General features: G+C 41.1%; 1 protein-coding gene across 1 annotated transcript in view; it reads left to right on the top strand.

Annotated features, from left to right (window-relative positions):
• Positions 1-7,052, top strand: part of LOC126162497 (ER membrane protein complex subunit 4) — a 40,281-nt gene extending 33,229 nt beyond the window's left edge. Inside the window, exons 3-4 of the mRNA XM_049919046.1 lie at positions 2,736-2,853; positions 6,776-7,052. Coding sequence (XP_049775003.1) covers positions 2,736-2,853; positions 6,776-6,972 — 315 coding nt within the window. The 3' untranslated portion in view covers positions 6,973-7,052. The remainder of the gene's footprint in view (positions 1-2,735; positions 2,854-6,775) is intronic.
• The last annotated feature ends 14,302 nt before the right edge of the window (positions 7,053-21,354 follow it).

Raw genomic sequence — 21,354 nt, 5'->3', positions numbered from 1 at the left:
GGGATCAGTGCCATTCACAGTAATAGCACTCGAATTCCATTATCACTGTACTGTAGGGAAACTGTGATAGATGCTCCAGCACAGTCTATGAAGAGCTGGAGATCTAATCAAGATGATGGCCTCCACCTGATGAATTTCATGCTGCTGGCTGCCTACCATATGCTAATGGAGAAACTGACTGTCTTCCAACACCACGTCGCAGAGAGTTGCCAGTACTGAATTTAAACACAGAATCCAGCAACTTTATCTGTTGGAGGCCACATTCCTGTTCAACTCTCGGGCACCTCCATGTGTTGAAAACTATTGGGCATAGGGAGGAAATCAACCGACCACACAACTACTGACACTAGGTAAATCGTGGATAGGTCATCAAGAGTCATCGTAGAACTCGAAGTGGGACCGAGGACACTCCAGCAGCCAACATGAGGATCATTGTGTGCTGGGCAATGGCCACACCTGCCAGCTGGCAACCTTCTGTGGTGCAAGGGTTGCTGACATCATCTCATGGGCTTGCAGATGGAGCTGGATAAGAAAAAAAGCTGAGGCTGGTGTGGAAGAACTAGGTCTTGTAAACATTGTGAATAAATGACTGAATGTTAGTTATGTTTTACTAGTGTCGCACATGCTTCACAGGTTACCAACAGCCGTCCTGACTTCACACAGAGGGGTCTCTGCTTGGCTCTCTGCATTATACTGGAACATTATTGACCACTTCAGAATTAAGATGCCTACGGAGGTGTGGCTGTACAGAAAGCAATTGCCTTTCCTATTCTGGCAGGTGATTGACAGGCAACAGTGAATCAGCAGCTTATACCCAGGGATTGCATTTTTCTGTTGCATGTGGGCTTGCCAAGGGTGTTTAGACTATATTGCAAAAGTTTTGCTGGAAAGCCCTCGCACAGTCCCGATCACTTCCCATGCGATTTCAATATCCTTGGAGCCCTGAAAAAGATAAGTTTGTGGCTGTAGATTTGTTTTGGATGAAGAGGTGCATGTCTGGGTACAATCATGGTTCGGTGGGCAACCACAAGCATTATTCCATGAAGTTATTGCCGTCTTGTTTCATGATGGGATGAATATATTAACCATTATAGTGATTACTTTTGAAATAATAAACAATTTGTGTTTTCCATCTGTCTCGTTTTCATGTGACTGCCCCTTATGTTATCTTGTGAGGGCTGCATTTTGCCAGCAGCTACTTATTTAGAGCTTCCATTTCATCAGTAAATTGATAAATATCAGAGACTGGGGATGTAAAAGAGAGAGATAAGCACTAACTTAGGTTTAGTATACACTACTGCTACAATTTCAGAAAGTTGCCTCTTGCAAATCTTCCAACTATTCATGTTACATATTCAGTGTTGTAGGGATTTTTACAAAAATAGCAACTCCTTCATGTGTACGTAGTGTCCTGCTTTTGAATTTCTTCCTCAGCTGCAATGAGAAGCATATGTGCAAGGTTTTGAAACAATGCTAAAGCAGGCAATTCAGTGATAAGTACAGTGTCTCCAACCTTGTGTTAAAATTCAGACATCTATATTTTGCTTTTCCTACACCATTTTGCTTATTTTGTCTGAAACAGGGCACCCACCATGCAGGATAATCCCGTCTAAATGTCACATCATGGTTAAAACTAGCACAGTATTGACTAAAAGCATGGTGCCAATTACTATAGTCAGATTAAAAAATGGTGGCAGTTCACCCAGGTCCAGGAACAAACAGGGATTACAGCCTTGCCAGTTCTAAGCATCAGTTGCAGTATGCGCATGTGTGTGCTTTGTGTTTGAAGAAAGCTTGTATCCTGTAAATATGTCTCTCACTTGCTTATGTAGAATTTGTAGCTTACCACCACCATCAGCAATTACAGCTCGCAACAAATCAAATAAAAATTCCCTAACTCGCTATGAACATGTTTAATCCATATATTGGATAAGACATTCACAGCAGAGCTCTCGGAACCCTACAGAGCACTCTTTGGCTTTTGTAGAATGCGTGACGTAGGTGCAGTGACAAGCAAATCACTGTGAATGGTGATGAATTGTTGGTGAATGCTTGTATTAGTTTCCATGTTCTCTGATGTGAACCAGGCTTCGGGTGTTATATTTGGTAACACAAGAAATGTGGGCATAGGCATTGCAGTGCTGGTGGAACATCTTTCTAAACTTGTAGGAACAGCAACAGAATTGCCTGGATGATGATGCAAGTGTATTGTGTAATGTACAGTGTTCCTCAACACCCAATTTACAGTCTTCCTAAGCTGTTCTGTTTTCAGTATAAGAACATTAGCCCAATTTGTTATTCCCACTTAAAACTTATTGTAGGATGAATGTGTATTTACGCGAGCAATAGCCCTGTAGATCAAATTACCAGTTGCTAATGAAATAATGCTGCTTCCTATTTCTTAATCCAAAGTGGTTTTTTATGCATGAAGTAGACTTAAGAGTTGATATTTGTTGTATTATAATAGTCACTTTACGATTATAACTTGTAACAGGTGTTTGTATGATAAGGAAAAGCTCTGAGAAGTACTGTTGTTGAGAGAACAGAGCACAAGTCACTTTTAAAGCAAATTGCTATATGCCATATAAGGATGTATATGCACTTAATATTTCCCAAAGTGTGTGCATGAGATTTCAGAAGTTAAGATATCTTTACTCCTTTTCTTATTCCTATTAGTGATGTTTAAAGGAGGGTTGTAATTTGAATTTACTTTCCATTGTTCAACTTTGTTTCAGATGCCAATGAACCTGTTCATAATGTACATGGCAGGAAATTCCATTTCTATATTTCCAATTATGATGGTTGGCATGTTAATTGTTCGTCCAGTAAAAGCCCTTTTCACCATGCAAACAAGTAAGTCATGCAATTTAATAACATACAAACCTTAAAAATCACTTGAAGTAGCAGTAGTTTGTAGGTGCTAAATGTTTAAGTATGGGATCCAAAGGTCTCAAGGCTGGCAACCAGCAATCTCCCAGATGAGCTCAATAAATGACACACCAGGTAGATGTTGGTTGGTTGATTTGAGGGGGGGTTGGGGGGGGGGGGGGCGGGGCGGCAGCCAAGTGTTGTAAGAGACAAAAAGAGTTCATCAGTCTGTTGGTTAAGGGTTCAGTCATGTCCATCAGGAATGTGACTGGATAAGGGAGGTACATAGACGTGGTAAAGGAGAGACACTGAAGGTAGTGCTGATGCTAGGGATGAAAGACACACAAAGTAGATTCGGTGGGCATGGAAGCAGTGGCACCAGTCATTATTTGCCACATTTAGCATTATCCTGCAGATAAAAAGCTTGTTGTATTATCTGATGAAGATGCAGTTCTTTGGTCTGTAAAAACTCCTTGATAAAATGGTTGCTGCTTGGATTTCTCTCAGCACCTAAGAATCAAGACCAAATATTGCATCCATTAGTATTCAAAACGATTATCACGCGTAATTATGGAGTACTGTGTCATTTGTTTGACTGGATTCTTTATTTTTCCTGTCAGAAACAACACAATTCATAGTTATTGATGGAAAATCATTGAGTGAAACAGAAACGATATTTGGCATTCCAAAGGAAGTGCTATGGCCCCTCTGCTGTTCTTATCTCTCTAAATGATATGGGAGACAATGTGAACAGCCTTCTTAGATTGTTTGTAAGTGCTGCTGTCATTTATCATCTAGTAAAGTCTTCAGAAGAAGAAGAACACAAATTATAAAATGATCTAGACAAGATACCCGTATGGTGTGAAAAGTGGCAATTGTCCCTGAACAATAGAAAGTGTGAAGTCCCCTATGTAAGGACTAAAAATAATTCATTAAATTTTGGTTACATAATAAATAAGAAAAGTTTAAAAGTTGTCAATTCAACTAAACACCTAGGGACTAGAATTATGAAAAACTTGAATTGGAACCATTACATACATACATACATACATACATACATTTCTCTCTTTAAAGACAAATGTTTCATCCAGCATATCTCTATCTACAGCCGTATGATTTGTTTTACACATATTATGCAGTAGTCTCTGTTTCTTTACTCTTTACTGTGACTGTATAAATTGATGGTCTCTCCCATCATGAACTATTCTACTCGGTGCATATCTTGCAAGTGCAAGGTCAACTATTCCTGTACACCCAAGCCACATTTCTTCTACATGGTCCTCTCCAGAGTTGAACGTTTTGGGTTCCTTACTGAGATGACACAACTGCCTCTGTAGCTAGTTTGCTGAAAATATGAATCCTGCGTGGTTTAGTTACCCTTTATACTTTTTGTAATGTTTCACAGGATGTCTTCTGATACTCGCTGCTTACAGAATGTAATTTCTCAATTAATTGTTGGATGATAGTCTTCTCCAATTATTGCAGTATGATTGGGAAGTTTGCTGTTACATTGGGAAGTGAATCTGGTGGATGATTCTGAAGAACCAGAGCACAGTGGGGGACTTTGAATTGAGCAAAATTTGCCTCCTAATAATGGGTCGTAAATGTACCGTTGTGGAGCCACAACTGTGAAACTACAGCCAATCAGTGACAATGCAAAATTACGTCTTTTACCTGACCTGCCCTGCTAATACCTGCCATGTTAAAGGCACAATTATTGGTTAAATTAGGGCAAGATAATTCTTGAAGCTAGCAGAGTTCCTAGCTATATTCAGTAATGATACACCACTGTTTACATGTGATTGGTAATACCATAATGCCATTAATTTATCAAGATAATAAGCTGCAGTATCATGACAGTGCTTCAGCAAGTTAATCAACATGTGCTGTGATAATGTACAATGTTTTTAATAACGAATTATGAAAGCCCCACAATTTAATTTTTGCTGTCTGATAGAAGAAATAAACTAAAATTGGCGAACATTCTTTGTGTGTTGTAAAAGTTTGTCACCATTTCAAAAATGTCTAGAATGAAATTTTCACTCTACAGCGGAGTGTGCGCTGATATGAAACTTCCTGGCAGATTAAAACTGTGTGCCGGACCGAGACTTGAACTCGGGACCTTTGCCTTTCGCAGGCAACTGCCCTACCTGGTAGAGCAGTTGCCCACGAAAGGCAAAGGTCCCGAGTTCAAATCTTGGTCCGGCACACCATTTTAATCTGCCAGGAAGTTTCATTTCAAAAATTCTTGCAACCCGCTCTTCACACACAGATTTCTGCACCCTAATCTAATTATTAGCAGTATTGTGTACCACATATGCTAAGAGTTGGGAATCACGCTGGGACTGTTTTGAAAATTTTCAAGAAATTTACTCTGATTAATTAGATTGTTTGAGGGTAGACTGCTGAGTAATATGTACTTATGTTACACAATCAATTGAAAAATATTATCAGCAATAGGAAGAAGAGGTGGTTGCAGAAAGAGGGGCAGCGTGCAGTGCCTGTAAGCTGCTAAAAGTTAGAGGAAACTTCAGAGATCGTAAACTTGGCAAAGAAATTTGTAAATTTATTCCAACACAAGTATACAAAAGTGACATCTCTCTGTATTTAGATGGGGGGAAGGTAGAATAGTTCAGCCATGCTGGATGAATTTGATACATTTATTGTTACAAGTTATATCATTTATTTTGATCAGTTTGCAGCAGACAGCATCTTCACAACTACAACCAGTTTTATGCCAATGGTGAAACAGTTTTTACATTCATTAGTTATTCTGCCCATGAGTGATGTTCATCTGATTCTTCAACTGACTGTGTACACACATGGTTACAGACCTCTGACAGGACAAAGCAAAACATTCTGTATGTTGTTGAAGGCTACTAATGCGGTGGTCAAGATGTTCAGTTGCATATATTAAAATTACTCTTCTAGTGGGTATACTTTTAAAAATTAATTTTCTGAATTTAATAACAATAGTCGGAAACAGAAACATTCCATATTGACATAATGTTCTTACAAACACAACTAATGGTTGGTAGGGAAAAAATTTTAACTGCCTTCATTAGCATTTTCTTCTTCAGGCCTTGAATTAGGACTACACCCCATTTTGATTCTTGAAGATATTTTGATGGTGTCAGGTTCTCACTGCTTTCCATGCACAGTTCCCATATCCATACTTACTGGTATTTCATCAAGTGGAAAACATAAAATGAACTGGAGTGCAGCAAGACATTTTACAAAACTTCTAGAGGAGTACACATTGAGCTGCAAGGCTAACACACAGTCAAATTAGGGTTAGCACAAATGATAAACTAATAAGATTTGTGAAACAACTTTATTATATAGCATGACCAACTGAAGCTTTTGGCTGGAACACTGATGCAATGTAAACACACATTTTTGAAACAATAAAGGCCATGTTTCTCCCCTGGAGTAGTGAATAATAAAAGTAGTTACTAATTTTATATTTGTCACTCAGAAACAAGTGATGCATGCAACAGCTATTGAGTAATAAATAAATATATATTTAATGTTTACATTCATGTTTCCAATATTCATGTAAAAATTATAGTTTACTGTTTAAAACTTTGAAGTAATAAAATTAGTCATTGCAATATTTATGATATACAGTAAGATAATTTTGTTACACACTAAACAAGTTGATAACTAATTATTCGGTTAGTCTGCAGTGAAAGAGGCAGTTTTGTAAAATGAGGTATGTAAGAGCTCCAGCTTTCTCTGAAAACAAAATTCAGTAGATTGCAGCTGGACTGCATGTGATTAAATGATCATCCTTTACTTTAATGGTGCAGAGCATTACACAGTCAGACATTTGCCTTCATTTTAAAGTTGAGGTATCAAAATTTCATGTTCATCAAAGGACTAAACTTGTGTTTTCTTTTGCCAGCATTCAAAATGATTGAAGGTGATCATGCAGTGGTGCAAAAATTTGCATACCTACTTGGAAACATAGTAAGTGTTGCTCTGGCACTTTACAAGTGTCACTCAATGGGACTGCTACCATCTCATGCTTCTGACTGGCTAGCTTTTGTGGAACCTCAATTACGGATGGAATATTCAGGAGGAGGAATACATCTTGCATAAACACTCATGAATGTGTAAAAATTCTGTGTATATTTATCCTTAATTTGTATATAATATTAAAACACATAACTAAAAGATAACTGTTAATACATCTATGTATATAATCTCCTAAGTGTTCGGAGGACCTGGGCTGCAGGTGAACTTTCTGTTGGCAAGAAATGTTTGCTCTGCAATTCAGTCTTCTCCCCCTCTCCTTTCCTTTAAGGCATTACCTGCAACAAAACACAATTTAGTAGTCTTATAAGGCTGATTATTGCCCAATTTAAAGTGCAAGTTGTAGGGAAAATGTGACATTTGATTATTCAGGGCTTCAAAAAGAAACACACACTGAGACTGACTATAACGCTTTCTTCAGCTAAAATATATTCAGTTGGGTACAAGGGTTTCTTTATGAGGCAAAACTCAGCACACACATATTTAAAGAAACAGTCATACTTAGCATTCAGAACAGCTAATTCTTTCCTTACAGAGGAAAGAGGAATTCTTTAGGGAAGGAGTGTCCCACCTTTTGTAAGGACAAAGGTGAGGTGGGCAGGTGTCTACAGGTCAAAGATAATATACTGGTAAACACTTTGGACTGAAAAATGTCAAGGATGGAGGAAAGTGTCTGGAACAGTGCAGTAAACAAAGTTGAAAAGGAGATACAGCAAATATGAAGTTTAGAAAAGTCACAAGCTGCAAGGGTGTGAGATCTTACCTCTGTAGTCAAGGAAACTTAAATTTGTATAACAGCAATACTGCAGTTTTGCCTTCTGAAAGTTAAGTATTGGCCAACCATTGTCTGTTTGCATTTTGTTCTCCCAAGCGTATTAACATAAAACAGCTGAAGTGACAAAATAGCCAGATGAAAGTTGCAAGATTCCCCCACACTCCCATTTCTGGAGAAATGAGAGGATGATGTCATGTCAAATGGTGGCATACACTTCTTGTAAATGCAAAAACACTATGTCTAAATTATGAGATAGTATGAAGTAATTGACTACAGCAGGCTGTTCCAGCCTGAGTGCCCACCTGCACAGGTGAATAGATATGGGCAAACAGATGACATGTGGGTGGGAAGCTGAGCCACAAAGTACACACAGAATAGTGTGCAATACAACTTACTAACATTCAATGGGCACAAGTTCGTTATAGAGGGGCACATGGAGATTGGTTTCATACTGGGACCTGAGGCCTTTAAATTAAATGAATAACAACTCTTGTCAATTCACAATCCTTTGAAAGAACTTGTGGAGGCCATGTGCCTGACAAACTGATTTACTACTATCCAATATCACTCTTGACACAGAAGGAAATTCTCCATAATAGGCTCAGGTCACCATCACAAGAACATGTATTTTTCTCTTACTGCTAAAATTTTTGAGCACCCTGATTCACTCAGATATTAAACAAATCCAGACATGCATGAGACGAAAAACTGTCCTTCATTAACAGGACTGAGTGGTTGTAGTCACATCTTATTATGGTGCCTCTCGAGTTACTGCTGTACTTACACAGGGTGTCTACGTGGATAAGAAAAAAAAATTACCGGATGAAATTACGTATAAAGCGGGTGAAAATACATCTGTGTTAAGTAACAGTATACTTTATCTTGGAGCTGTAAAACCTATCAGTCCTTTGAATCGTAAAGGTCTTATACCGGCGGAGGACGTCCCAGCACTTTAGGAAACGAAATCCAGGAGAAACAATGCGTTTGGAAAGTTGTTTGATGCGAGACAATATACACAGTTTATTTTTGTATTGCGAAAGTATATACACAAATTACAGCACAGTAGCTTCCGAAACTCTAAAATAGAGATTGCGTTGAGCGATGCACTTTTGTCAGCCAGTCATAGCTCATGTCACATGATCTCGCTAGCGAATGACGGCAGTTATTCAGAGCACGAGGCCTATGAGAAAGACAGGCCACGGCGCGTACGTTACGAAGGTAGGCCGAGCTCGCTCAACTCAGCAAAATGCGTTTCTACACCGCTTAACTCTTAAGTAGATGTGTATGTATGAACGAGAATTGCATCTATTGGCATCCACTGTTATTAGTCCTACAATGGTAGGAAGTCCGTAGGCCTACTAACAGGCTGTAATTTGGCAATTAAAATCGTGCCTTAAGGATTATCAGTTGAGTAGAAAAGTCGAAGTGTTCTGGCATGAAGAGACTTATGACATTGCTCAGTAACACATTATGCACATTTTTTTTTTTTTTTTTTTTTTTTTTTTTTTTTTTTTTTTTTACGGTCACTTACACTTTTTGCCATCGATTGCATAATTTATCTATGAAAGAACAACATTAAATATGAAAACTAACTTGAAGCTCGGTATTTTTTTACGTGTGTTACACATTGTCATATCAAATACAAATGTGCCGGTAAAATTTTAAATAGTGGCTTAAATGACTTATCTTCTGGATCCGACATTTTTCAAATGGCTGATCCTCAAAGTGTTAGGTTTTGAATGAGAGTTATAATGCCCTGTGATTTAAGAAATTCACTGCACATTCTCACACGTAACAAATCATCTTGCGTGGAAATTTACTTTGAAAGTAACTCATCTCAAGCCACTATTCGTAATATTTTTTTCTGGTGATCTGTTAGAAATGGAAACAATTGTGACGTCACGCACATCGAATGCACGTTAGTTGTTACGGATGTACTGCATAATCTTCGACTTAAAGCCTTTGACACTTTTCGGTGTCGGCAAACTGGTCTGTGCATTGCGTAAATTACCCATTTTCTATGCAACTAAACTTTTATTTTGGTGTTATTCTCTGATTTATGCTTCATTGCTGCAGTATTATTCAACAGTAGTGGACTAATGTTCTTTGTCAGCGTATCAGATCTTACACGTCAAACCTACAAAACTTTAACTGAAATCTAAAACAATGAAAAATCCCGGAATTCTAAAAAATTCCCAGGTTTTTCCCGGATGTCCCGGGCCGTATACACCCTGTTACAGTATGTTTAAAAATGAACATACAGCAAACTCTCCATTATCATGGTGAAGGGTATACCATTTGTGGATTATCCACGCATAGCCTGATGATTTTACCACTGGAAGGTGATGTGGGTTCCAATCCCACCGTCTGACATCTCTCAAATGTTTTTTCCATTGTTTCCCACATGAATAAATTCTAGCCCAAACTGAAGCCAATTTTTAGGAACAATCAGTAGCAATGTTTGCTTAGTGTAAGAACAGTTGAACAACAGGGCTCAATGTTATGGAGAAATAACACAGCCCTGTGCCACATAGTGAACATCAATGACAAAATTTCACATTTGATGAAAGATTTGCACTAGGCTCTTCTGGTATAGGAAGTCACAACAGAAGAATTGATTACATGGTGCTAGCAATTCATGACTCCCAAATGTTGTCCCTTCGGAAGTTGTGCAAGACCACCACCATGACCTCACTTCATACGCCACGTTTATGGCAGCCAGAAATGTTGAACTGAGTAAGCAAGAGGGGGCAGCCATGAATGAACGCTGACCCCATGGGTGGAGATGACCAAGAATGTTGAACAGGTGTACTGATTTTTAGTACCATCACACGACCACCCAGCAACCAACCAACAATGAAGGTACAAGCAACATCCCACAGAACAGACATTTGGAGGACTGGGACACCACACTGGTATGTTGTCACTGTGGAACCTTGGACTCATTATATGCTACCGTGTCACAACAGTTCTACTCAAGCCAGTCAACTGTAGACAACTGTCACCCTTTTGTTGGTTGCAGGAATAATCCTAAGGAGGGCACTAAAGGCAAATGCTGAGAAGCCTGACTGTAAACAAGATAGAATAACCCAGCAAAAAATCAAGGAGAAGTAGGACAGGAGTGAGAGGATAAGATGGGTGAGCCATTCTGCCCAGAATGCAGCTGGAGTCCCCAGAGCATGGTATGCAGTAGGATATGCACCCTCTGCATTCCGTCAACTCCAACTTGCCGTCGATTACCCCAAGAAGGGCAGCACACACGATGATAAAATTTTACGAAAGATAAAACATTTGAAATGGCTAGCATAAAAGAAAAATAAAAGGGTGGGAAAGGTAGGAGCAGGGCCAGGCTAGATTGCTGAGCAAGGGCTGCTTGGGCTTCCGGCCAGAGCAGGTGAGGGGAGCCCCTCCAACCCCTCAGGTGGTCAATGAGGTCGAAGTGCCCCACCTCACAGAGACGAGTAGAAGCCACATTTGCTAATGAAACTTAAAACCAGGTCAGGTGCTTTGGCATCGTCCACTAACATCATCAAAGGAAGCATGTCAGGGAAGTTAAGATATTGCCACAAAGTAGCTGTCAAGAGGACACCTCATTAACTTTGCCAAATGGTCGGCATGTTCATTCTGTGCGATCCCAAGATGTCCAGGGCTCAAAACAAAGGTGACAGCCATCCAGCTTGATGGAGGTCAGACAGATGATGGCTGCTCAGGAAGATGATGCATATTAAAGCATCTTGCCAGTGCAAGAACGAGTGAGGCTAAAGGCTCGTTTGATGGCCATGAATCTAGAAGTGAAGACACATCCATTTGGTAGAGAGTGTTGTTCACTGCACCTTGCGTGCGGGTGTATGTGCAAAACCGTTTTGTCCATTGACCATTGAGCCATCAGTTTATACCACTCACAAACCCAAAAATGCATCAAGGACAGCCAGAAACAAATGGTGAAACATAATGGGATCAACTGAATCTTTCAATCTCCAAAGGATAAATCAAGATAGGACCGAGGCCAAAGTACATGTCATGGAGATGTATGTGATTGCTTCCAGACAAAAGGTGACAGTGGGGAAAGTTGGAATTCAGAGCAAAGACACTGTAATCTAACTGCAATTGTGATCCCAGTTCACCTGATCCATAGTGAGAGGGACCCCAGCCTCTGATTATGCTGTTCACAGTGCTAATTCGAAAGGCTGTTGCAAGTCGGACCCCTCAGTGATGTATCAGGTTCAGTGACCATAATGATGAAGGCGATGTTGAACCATATCCCTGACTCCCATAATCAAGATGGTACACAAGGGTAATGCAGTCTGTACCCCAGGTGATGGTACTGAGGCAGTGAAGTGTACTAAGGTGTCACAAGCATCTTGGCAAAGATGGGAAGCTGCGACAATCAGGCATTGAAGACCAGCCCCAAGAAGTGATAAGTACCCACCACATTGAGTGACTGGTCATCAAGGTAAAGTTCTGGTTGTGGATGAGGAGTCTGGCAGTGACAGAAGTGCATAACGTGGGTCTTTGCGGCTGGAAACAAAGCCGCGGGGATGGCCCTTGACTGTGCCTTTCAAATGGTGCCCTAAAGTTGGTATTCAGCAACACCCACATTAGAAGAGTGAAAATCGTCAGCATACAGGGCGGATGATACCGAAGACCCCATGGCTGCTGCTAGACCATGGATGGCCACTAGAAAGAGGGACCCTTAGTACCGAATCACATTCTCTTGGATATGGGGGGGGGGGGGGGGTGTACTATGGGAAGCACCAACTTGAACCCAGAATGTACAGAAAGAGATGCGTTTCTGGACAAAAATTAGAAGCAGGCCCCGGAGACACCCTTCATGAAAGGTAGAGAGGATGTGGTGTCGCCATGTGATGTCTTAAGCCTTTTGTAAGAGTTAACATTGGTCAAAAGTAATCAGATGGCAGATTCCAGGGAAACCAACTTATAGACAGTGAAATGGCCTTGGCAAAAACTGCCCCAGGATGGAGCCAAAGGGCCCCAAGACTCGAGGAGCCAACACAGCCCATGGCTGACCATGCATTCGAGCAACTTGCAGAGAATATTGGTGAGACTAACTGTGCAATAGCTGCCCATCTCTAGTGGGTGCTTAAATGGTTTCAGTAATGGGATAATGGTGCTTTCTCACCACTGAAATGAGAACTCACCCTCACTCCATATACAGTTTAAGACAGTAAGGAAATGATGCTGACAATCCACTGCTGAGTACCTGAGCATTTGGGTGTAGATGCAGTCTGGTTCTGGGGCTGTATTGGTGCAAAGGGCTAGGATGCTGATGAATTCCCTTTCACTGAATGGAGCATTATAGGGGTCCAAGTGGTGTGTAGTGAAAGGTAAGTGCAAAGGCTCCATCTGCTCTTGAACACAAAAGGCATGTTGATAGTTCTCACACGCAGAAGCTAGAGTACAATTCAGAGCATAATGTTTGGCTACAGCGTCCAGGTCGGTGGAAAGAGCATCGTTCAATGAAATACCAAGTACACCTTCAGATGACTGGTATGCGTAGATGTGTCTGATCTCTACCCAGACCTGTGAAGGAGGCGCATTTGGTCCAATTATTGAAATGTTCTGTTCCTAGCATTCTTGCTTCCGTCATTTTATTAAGTAGGTATGGAGCCGCAATGAGGTGCTCACTCGATCGATGGATGCTGCTTATGATGAGAGAGTCCCCCTGCAATCTCTATAGTTCTTGGCAATTTCCGAGGTCCACCAAGGTACATCTCCATGCGGGGGATCACCAAGAATAGGGGATCGCTCAGTTGGCAGCTGTTGCACTCTGGACAACTGTGTCAATGCCTCCATGTGGTAGGGAGCTCAGAACAACAGTGGAGGCAAAAGCACCCCATCGGTATTGTGGAGAGCCCATTGGGGAATGACACTGAGGGACAAGATGATCACTTTGTGGACACTCCAGTGGATGGATGGTTGAGAACACCAGGACTGCATATTGAAAGATCAGTGCCTAGTAAGTTCCATGTGCCACAATGAAGTGTGTGGAGACACCAGTATTCAAGAGACAATAAGTTTTTGATGTCTCTAGCACGGCAAGTGACCATGGTTCCACACCACAGAAGGTTATGGGCATCAAAGTTGCCCAAGATCGGAAAGGTGGGGATAGCTGAAAAATTTGTGCAGATAATACGTTCGGGCCACTCCACCATCGGGAGGAAGATAAACATTACAGATACTAGAGTTGAAGTGCCCTTACCTGAACAGCCACAGCCCCCAAACTTGGATCAAGAGGCACAAGTTCGCTTTATACGAAGTCCAGAACATATGTGCAAACTCCACCCGACAGCATACCATAATCGGCATAATTCTTAAAATACCTTGGTAGCCACAGAGGGCAGGGGACTGCATTGCTAGAAACACTTTCCTGAAGGGCAATGCAGAAAGCAGGGAAGGAGCTTAAGAGATGTCACAGCTAAGTAAGGTAATGGAAAAACTGCTACAATTCCACTGGAGAATTAAGCTGTTGGTATACTGTGAGGGCAAGAAGGGACAGAAGAGGCACGTGTCCTTGAGTCATCTGCTGCCACTAGCTGGCAGGTGATGTTATCAACACACATGGTGTGATCTGGAGGTTCAGGGGCCACTGGGATAGCAACCATGGTCACAGAAACAAAATGTGTGGGATCTGATGGAGTGGGAACCGCCAGAATTTCCTTTGTCTTGGAAGCCTTCTTTTTGTCTTTCTAACTTGATGGGTTTCGATGACTTCTTTGACTTAAGTTTCAGGAACTAAAGAACATGATGCCCTACGATATCAACAGCCTGTGACTGCTTCAGCCAATAGCCAGAATCCGGTTGCAGAAATCTTGGAGGGGAGTGTCCAAAGAGACCCTTTCCTGATGTGATAAGCTGGATAAGGCTGATGTATCTCCAGCTGTGAGGAGGAGGATTGGCGTACCTGGTGGATGGCGAGCCATTGCTCCCAAAGTAGGTGTGGGGGAAGGAACAGGAAGAAAGCCCTCAATAATCGGGGTCAGGTGTAGTATGGCATAATGGGAGGAGTACTGTCGGCAGAGAGGGTGACATTTTCATAGCTGCAGCATACAACAGTACAATATTGTCATATGAGCAGGATGTAGTGCACACACTGTTTCTACCGAGTGGGGCAGCGCAGTGGATTCACATTTGGGAGGAAGGCTGTACGAATCCTCGTCCACTCATCCTGATTTAGATTTTCCATGATCCCCTTAAATCTCTGATAGACAGTGCAGTCGGTTGAGCAGGGAGAATGGCGCTCTCCACAGTTAACACTGACAAGGGAGGATTACAAGGAATGTCTGCATGCAACAGTCACTCACAGTCCCTACAGACTAGCCTGTGTCAAAGACACGTGCCTGAATTTAATGCAACTGAAGGGGGGGGGGGGAGGAGGAGATTGGTTCAAGTCACATTGGTATACCATCATCTTGATCTTTTCAGGCAATGAATTGCCCTCAAAGGCCAAGATGGCGGCCCCAGTAACAACCCTATTTTTCTTTGGCCCACCATGGACATGATAGACAAAGTGTACACTCCACTGCTGCATAGCTCATCATCAGACTACAACAGGTGGTCTTGGAAAACAATGCCTTGAACCATGTTAAGACTATTATGGGGAGTGATACTCACCAGGATGTTATCCAGCTTGTCGCAAGCAAGCAACACCTGTGATTGGGCAGAGTATGCTATTTTAATCAAAACTGACCCACTCTTCCTTATGTAGATGGCTCCCAAACTTGTCCTTTGTAATCTCTACAAACAATAAAGGCTTTGTGGCCAAAAAAGAATATCCATCTGCTCATTTACAAACGAAATATGGGGGGAGGGGGGATGGAGTATTTCTCTGCTTGTTGCTGCTTAGCCCTACACTCCTCCCACAGACTCAGCAATGTCTACCTAGTCAGTAATCTCTGTGCCCCAGTCACAGCGGGAACATACTCCTTGGTGTACAGGGGGAGGTTTCAGCTCAGGCACCAACAGTGATCCTTGCATGATCAGGGGCTAGCACCATGCAGGAACTTTATGACCTGGCACAAAGCATTTTTGCACAGAATACAGATGGCTGAACAAAATCACAAAAGATGATGTCTACATATTGCTGTGCACTGGTGACACCCTAGATTGCTGGAGAGAAGTTTAGTCTTTCTCGACTATGTGCATGCAGACAGGCTGCGGGGAAATAGAGGTTGACGAGACTGACTGGGAATAAGATTGCCAACCTGCTTCAATTCCTTAAAGGGACAATGGGTCTGTGCTGCCTGGATGACATGTCTTTTTCTTTAAGACAAGAGAAGAATATCTTAGCCACCTGACAATTGTATTGAAATATGTTCAGACCGCAGGCCTGTGCCTCTTAGCCATCCAACAAATTTTAAAAATATGCACTTAGTGAATGACAAGTAGCCTAGCAGCAGGAATCATTCCAAATGCCTGGAGGGCAGTGAAGGTTGTCTTTATTCCAAAGCCAGGGAGAACTGATTATAGCAAGGACAAGGATATGAGACCAATCCACTCTAACCTCCTTTATTCTTAAAGCACTGAAAAAACTGGTTAGTGAACATATTTGGGAGAAGAGGCTAACTAGGGCTCCTCTACATTCAAACCAACACACAAATCAACCAGGTAAATCATGTGAGACAGCTCATTGGGTTGGTGCAAAAAGCACTTCACTTTCAAGAAATAGCCCTCTGCATCTTTCTGGACATCGAGGAGGCTTTTAGTTAAGGGGACCCGGAACGTCCTATACCTCCAATGTTAAATGTAAGGAACATTTTCTTATGAACTATTAACACCAGAATGATGACTTTTACAGTATAATATTACATATATTTAATACCATGTACCATATGGATTTTAATTTATTGGTATTTTTCGGGAAGATATTAATTATTTTGTTACTGAAAGTAATTGACACTTTTTTTGGCATAGTATCTTTGAAATAAAATCTGTTATCAATTATTTATCACAAAAAGGCTATGATACAAGGTGTATATTGGCACTGTTTACATTCCTTGAAAATTTTAAGTCTTTATCTCTAATAGTTTAGCAGAAAATGTTCCTTATATGGCAAAAAAGTGAACTTGTGGAAAACGAGTTTCAAAGTTTCACTAGCATTTTAGTGGAGTCCAGCACCATAAGAGGTGTTTTCACTGTCACTAGACATCTCCCCATCTAGCCTTCTTTTCACACCTTCATTCTTTGTCTGGCTTGCCTCTCACACTCCTTTCAGCATCCCGTTTCCTCTCATTTTCTATCTACATCATTGCACTCACCATGTACTTTCCGGGCATCACATCCACCTTCTGCAGCACATTGCACTCAATAATGCTACCTTTGTTGTATGTAGCAATGGCATCATATACTCCAAAATGAGAAGTATGAATTTCCACAAACACATTTTTTGGGATTCTGGTCCAAATTACATTATTCACACTCTCATTTTGATTTTGTGTGTTCCATGGAGACATTTCTTCAAAAGTTCAGTTGCAGAAAGATCTCTGAAAATTGGTTTTATAGCCTTCATGACAGTTTCTGGTAGACTGTGATGATGCTTGTATACACGTTCAGATCCCTGATATTTGTTGTACTTGCACCAGGAATTGGGCCCCTGTGGGCATAGTCCATGTAGTGGTTCCTCATCAGTTGATAAGGTGTGGTAGTAAAGTGCCATTACAGCCTTTTCCATTGGCATCAACACTGAGTATTTTGTCGTATTGCCAGTCCATAGTATCTCTGCAATCTGTTGATTACCTTGTCTGTCAATCTTTTAGCTCCACCCAAAGGTTTTCCATCACTGAGTACTTGGCCTTTTATTGTGGTCTTCAGTCAATACGTTTCTGAATGTGACCTATGCACTCCTGTTTAGTAATGGTAACATCATTTCCATAGGGTTTCAGCTCAGATACAGCAGCAAAAGACTTCAAATCACTATCACCCAGGAACTGTAGGAGTCTGACCTTGTACCACAGAAGAGAGCGACTGAAAATGTCTTTCACACCGGAAACTTCCATGGCCCCACTAAACCCCCTGTAATTCCTTCGACAGATTTCTGCATGCTCATCCTTCACTCTTTTAGGACACCTACAGTGCTTGGATTTTATTACAACATCTAGTATCAGCACTTCTGCCACATACCATCTAGTGCGACAGTCAGGTCCAGGATTCTAAACATATGGAATTTCTTCATTCACCACCACAGCCTCCTCCACTGCTTCATGGTTTTTTGGGCAATATCTTCAACACAGGATCCAACAACCGAGTTACATTTTGAGAATTTCGTTGGTGGTAGTAGATTCATTACACCACAAAACATTTGACCAGCAGAGTATCCCTTACCGATTGACCTTAGAGCATAAACACATCTAATATTTACACCATAGTACTTGCTTTACTCACTATCAGTTTCACCTTGGCCTATTTCGACATATTCTGAGTTCCAAAATGAAACGCTGTAATGACAACTAGTACAATGGAGACAATTTTCTGCTGCAAGTCCTACGTGTCACTTGACATTTACTGACATACTCAATTTGCAACATTCCTTACACAGTATTGAAATGTTAATTATTTTGTTCACATTATCCTCACTACACTTCTCCAATAAACTGCAGTATTTTTCAGTTGATCTATGCAACTTCTTGCTTGTGCTAGAGACAGGAGTACATTTCACTTCATGAATAACCTCACTGTTTTCAGAATCATTTTCCAAGGTCGGAGAAATTGTCACAGTTCCACTAGTGTACCTCGGAGGAGGCTTCTTCCTCTTGTAAACTCTGTTACTAAATCGAGGCATATTTGATAAGTTCCAGTTACGCAATAGAAATACAACACAAATCGTGCAATTACCACCAAATGCTCAATGTAAACAACAGTATCCAAAGACTACAATACGCAGACAAAACAATTGCCTATCAAATCGTGTTGCCAACATAATATAAAGTCTTTGTAAAGACCAGAAGTTTTGAAAAACGATGTTTTCAATGAACATGTATCCATGGAAATTCAATGTCGCGACATACCCTCTACAGCACACGATTGAAAGTAATATTTTTAATACTTGGAGTTGAGCTACAGGTAAGATTGATATGTCATTTTAAAGAGGAAGATGTGTAGTATTTTATTTCACAATAAACTTTCCCAAAATGTCATCATTTTTAGGTTCCAGGTTCCCTTAAACAACCTTTGATTAGTGAAATATCTAGGGGGTAACCTCAGATGAGAAACTAACATGGACCCCTCACACTAAGGCGATAGGTACTTTAGTGAGTACCAGAAGGGCATGGCAAAAACTGGAGCCTAAGCCCCAGAGGTTTACACTGGATATACACACCATGGTGTGGTGGAAGAAGGTAGAACAGCAGGTTACAGTTAAGGTGCAGACTGGCCTGCTTAACCATAAGAGGAGGAATTAGCAGCACACCAACCGCTTGGATGAAAGCCAAGCATGACACGCCTCCACTATACCTTTGGGTCAAGATGAAGGCAGCACTGGTGCATACAGACTCAAAACTGGATCTCATTGAGACATCCAGAATCACATACTAAAGTAGTGAGTGAGGTAAATAAAGGAATGGCTGGGGAAATGCCGGCTGACTATATAATAATTCCCAACTGCTTCAACAAGCCTTACAATATAGTAATTGGAAGCAGGAAGTAGCAGGAAAAACAGTTTGACACCGCCTGGGGGACATTCTCTGGTTCACTAATGGGTCGAAATCAGACCAAGGTGCTGGGGCCAGGGGTACGGGGTTCAGCCAAGACTGGGAGGCATCATCTCTCTAGGAAAACTGGCCTCGGTATTTCAAGCTGAAATTACTGCAATCAGGGCGTGTGTGGAGGAGAATATGCGTAGGTGCTACAAGGACTGTAGCATCTACATTTAGTCAGGCAGCCCTGAAATCATTGGCAGCTCCTGCAACAAGATCTAAGATTGTTGCAGAGCTCTGGTGGAGCTAGGGGGAAGCATTAGGGTAAACCTAGTGTGGGACCCTGGCCACTCACGGATCGGTGGCAATGACTTCATTCCCTGGATTGGAACCTGTTCTGACAATCACTAAGGCTATAATCAATCTAGAACTACAGAACTGGCTTATAAGACAGCATGTAGAATACTGGACCAAAGTCTATAAACAAAAACATGGTAAGGTAATGATGCCAAAGCCATCTTTTAAAAGAATCTCTGTAATCCTGGGCTTGAACAGGAAAGAGATTAAACTCAAGGTCTGACTGGTGACCGGCAATGGGAATTTCAAAAAACACCTACATACAATGGGTATAATGGAAGAGGACTGTAAATGTAGGACCTGTGATGAGAATGAGGAAACTGCATCACACCCAATCTGCAAATGCATGGCAAGAGACACACAATTTTTGGGACAACTAGACCTGAAGAAATTGTGTCTAACAAAGAACTGGTAAAGGGTCTCCTTGCACTACTTAAGAGCATTGGTTGGCTTTACTAGATACACAGGGATCAATACCGCACAATAAACTCAGTTTCGGTGTGGGCAGAGGCGGGTTAAACCTAAGCTGTTTTAGCTTCCCTGCCAAAATCAAATCAAACTGAATGACAATGGAGTCCCTCCAGGTTCTGAGAAAATAAGAGCTGTCATGAATTTTCAAACTCCTCAGCACACCTACATCTACTCTCTGCAAACCACCTTGAAGTGCACGACAGAGGATACATTATCAGTATTTCTTCCCGTTCCATTCACAAATAGAGTGCAGGAAGAATGATTGTTTAAATGCCACAGTGCATGTTGTGATTAATTTAATCTTCTGCTCACGATCCCTGTGTGAGTGATACATAGGGGTTTGTAGTTTACTCTTAGAATCGTCACTTAAAGACGGTTCTTGAAACTTTGTAAGTAGGCTTCCTTAGGATAGTTTATGTCTATCTTCGAGAGTCTGCCTGTCCAGTTTCTTCAGCAACTCTTGGTACTCTCTAGGTCAAACAAACGTTGACCATTTGTGCTGCCCTTCTCTGTCTACGTTCAATATCCCTGTTAGACCTACTTGGTATGGGGTGTTATACCCAGGTATTTGTATGAGTTGGCTGATTCCAACAGTGCTTCATAGACATCATAGTTATGATACTATATAGCATCTTTCAGACAGCACTTCACTGCAGATAGCTACATGATCTGCAAAAAGTCTGAGGTTACTATTGCTATTAATATTATCTGCAAGGTGATCAATAGACACTGCATGATATGCATCATAAAAACATTAATATAGGCGTGCAAATATGCATGGAAAGTGTCAAAATATACAAGATCAAATAATTAAACATGGTAGATACTGTGTGCATTATATCTCAAAGTCGAACCTTTGCATATCAATTATGAAGAAGTGCGCTAGCCACACAAAAGGTCAGTACATTTATAATGCTGATATCATTTTCTGAATACTGTCTGGTACAGGTTATGAAGAAGGCCTTTCTGGGATTATTTTCTAAAAATTTGCATACTGTGTTTAAAGAATTGTTCCTTCTTTGCTATTGTTGGTGATAACAAGCAGATGTAATGTGAGCGAGTCGCAGTGAAACCATCGATTTTTACAGGACCAGCTTCAAGATATATCGCAGGGGCACGCTCAAATACTCTGTAGTAGTTTATATAAAAAACAACCATCATGAATTTTTTGAAGAGCATTAATTTTCAATTAATACT

This window comes from Schistocerca cancellata, chromosome 2 (assembly GCF_023864275.1).
Source record: "Schistocerca cancellata isolate TAMUIC-IGC-003103 chromosome 2, iqSchCanc2.1, whole genome shotgun sequence".
Lineage (NCBI taxonomy): Eukaryota > Metazoa > Arthropoda > Insecta > Orthoptera > Acrididae > Schistocerca > Schistocerca cancellata.
Note: the sequence above shows the minus strand (reverse complement) of the source record. Positions and strands in the feature narration are given on the sequence as shown.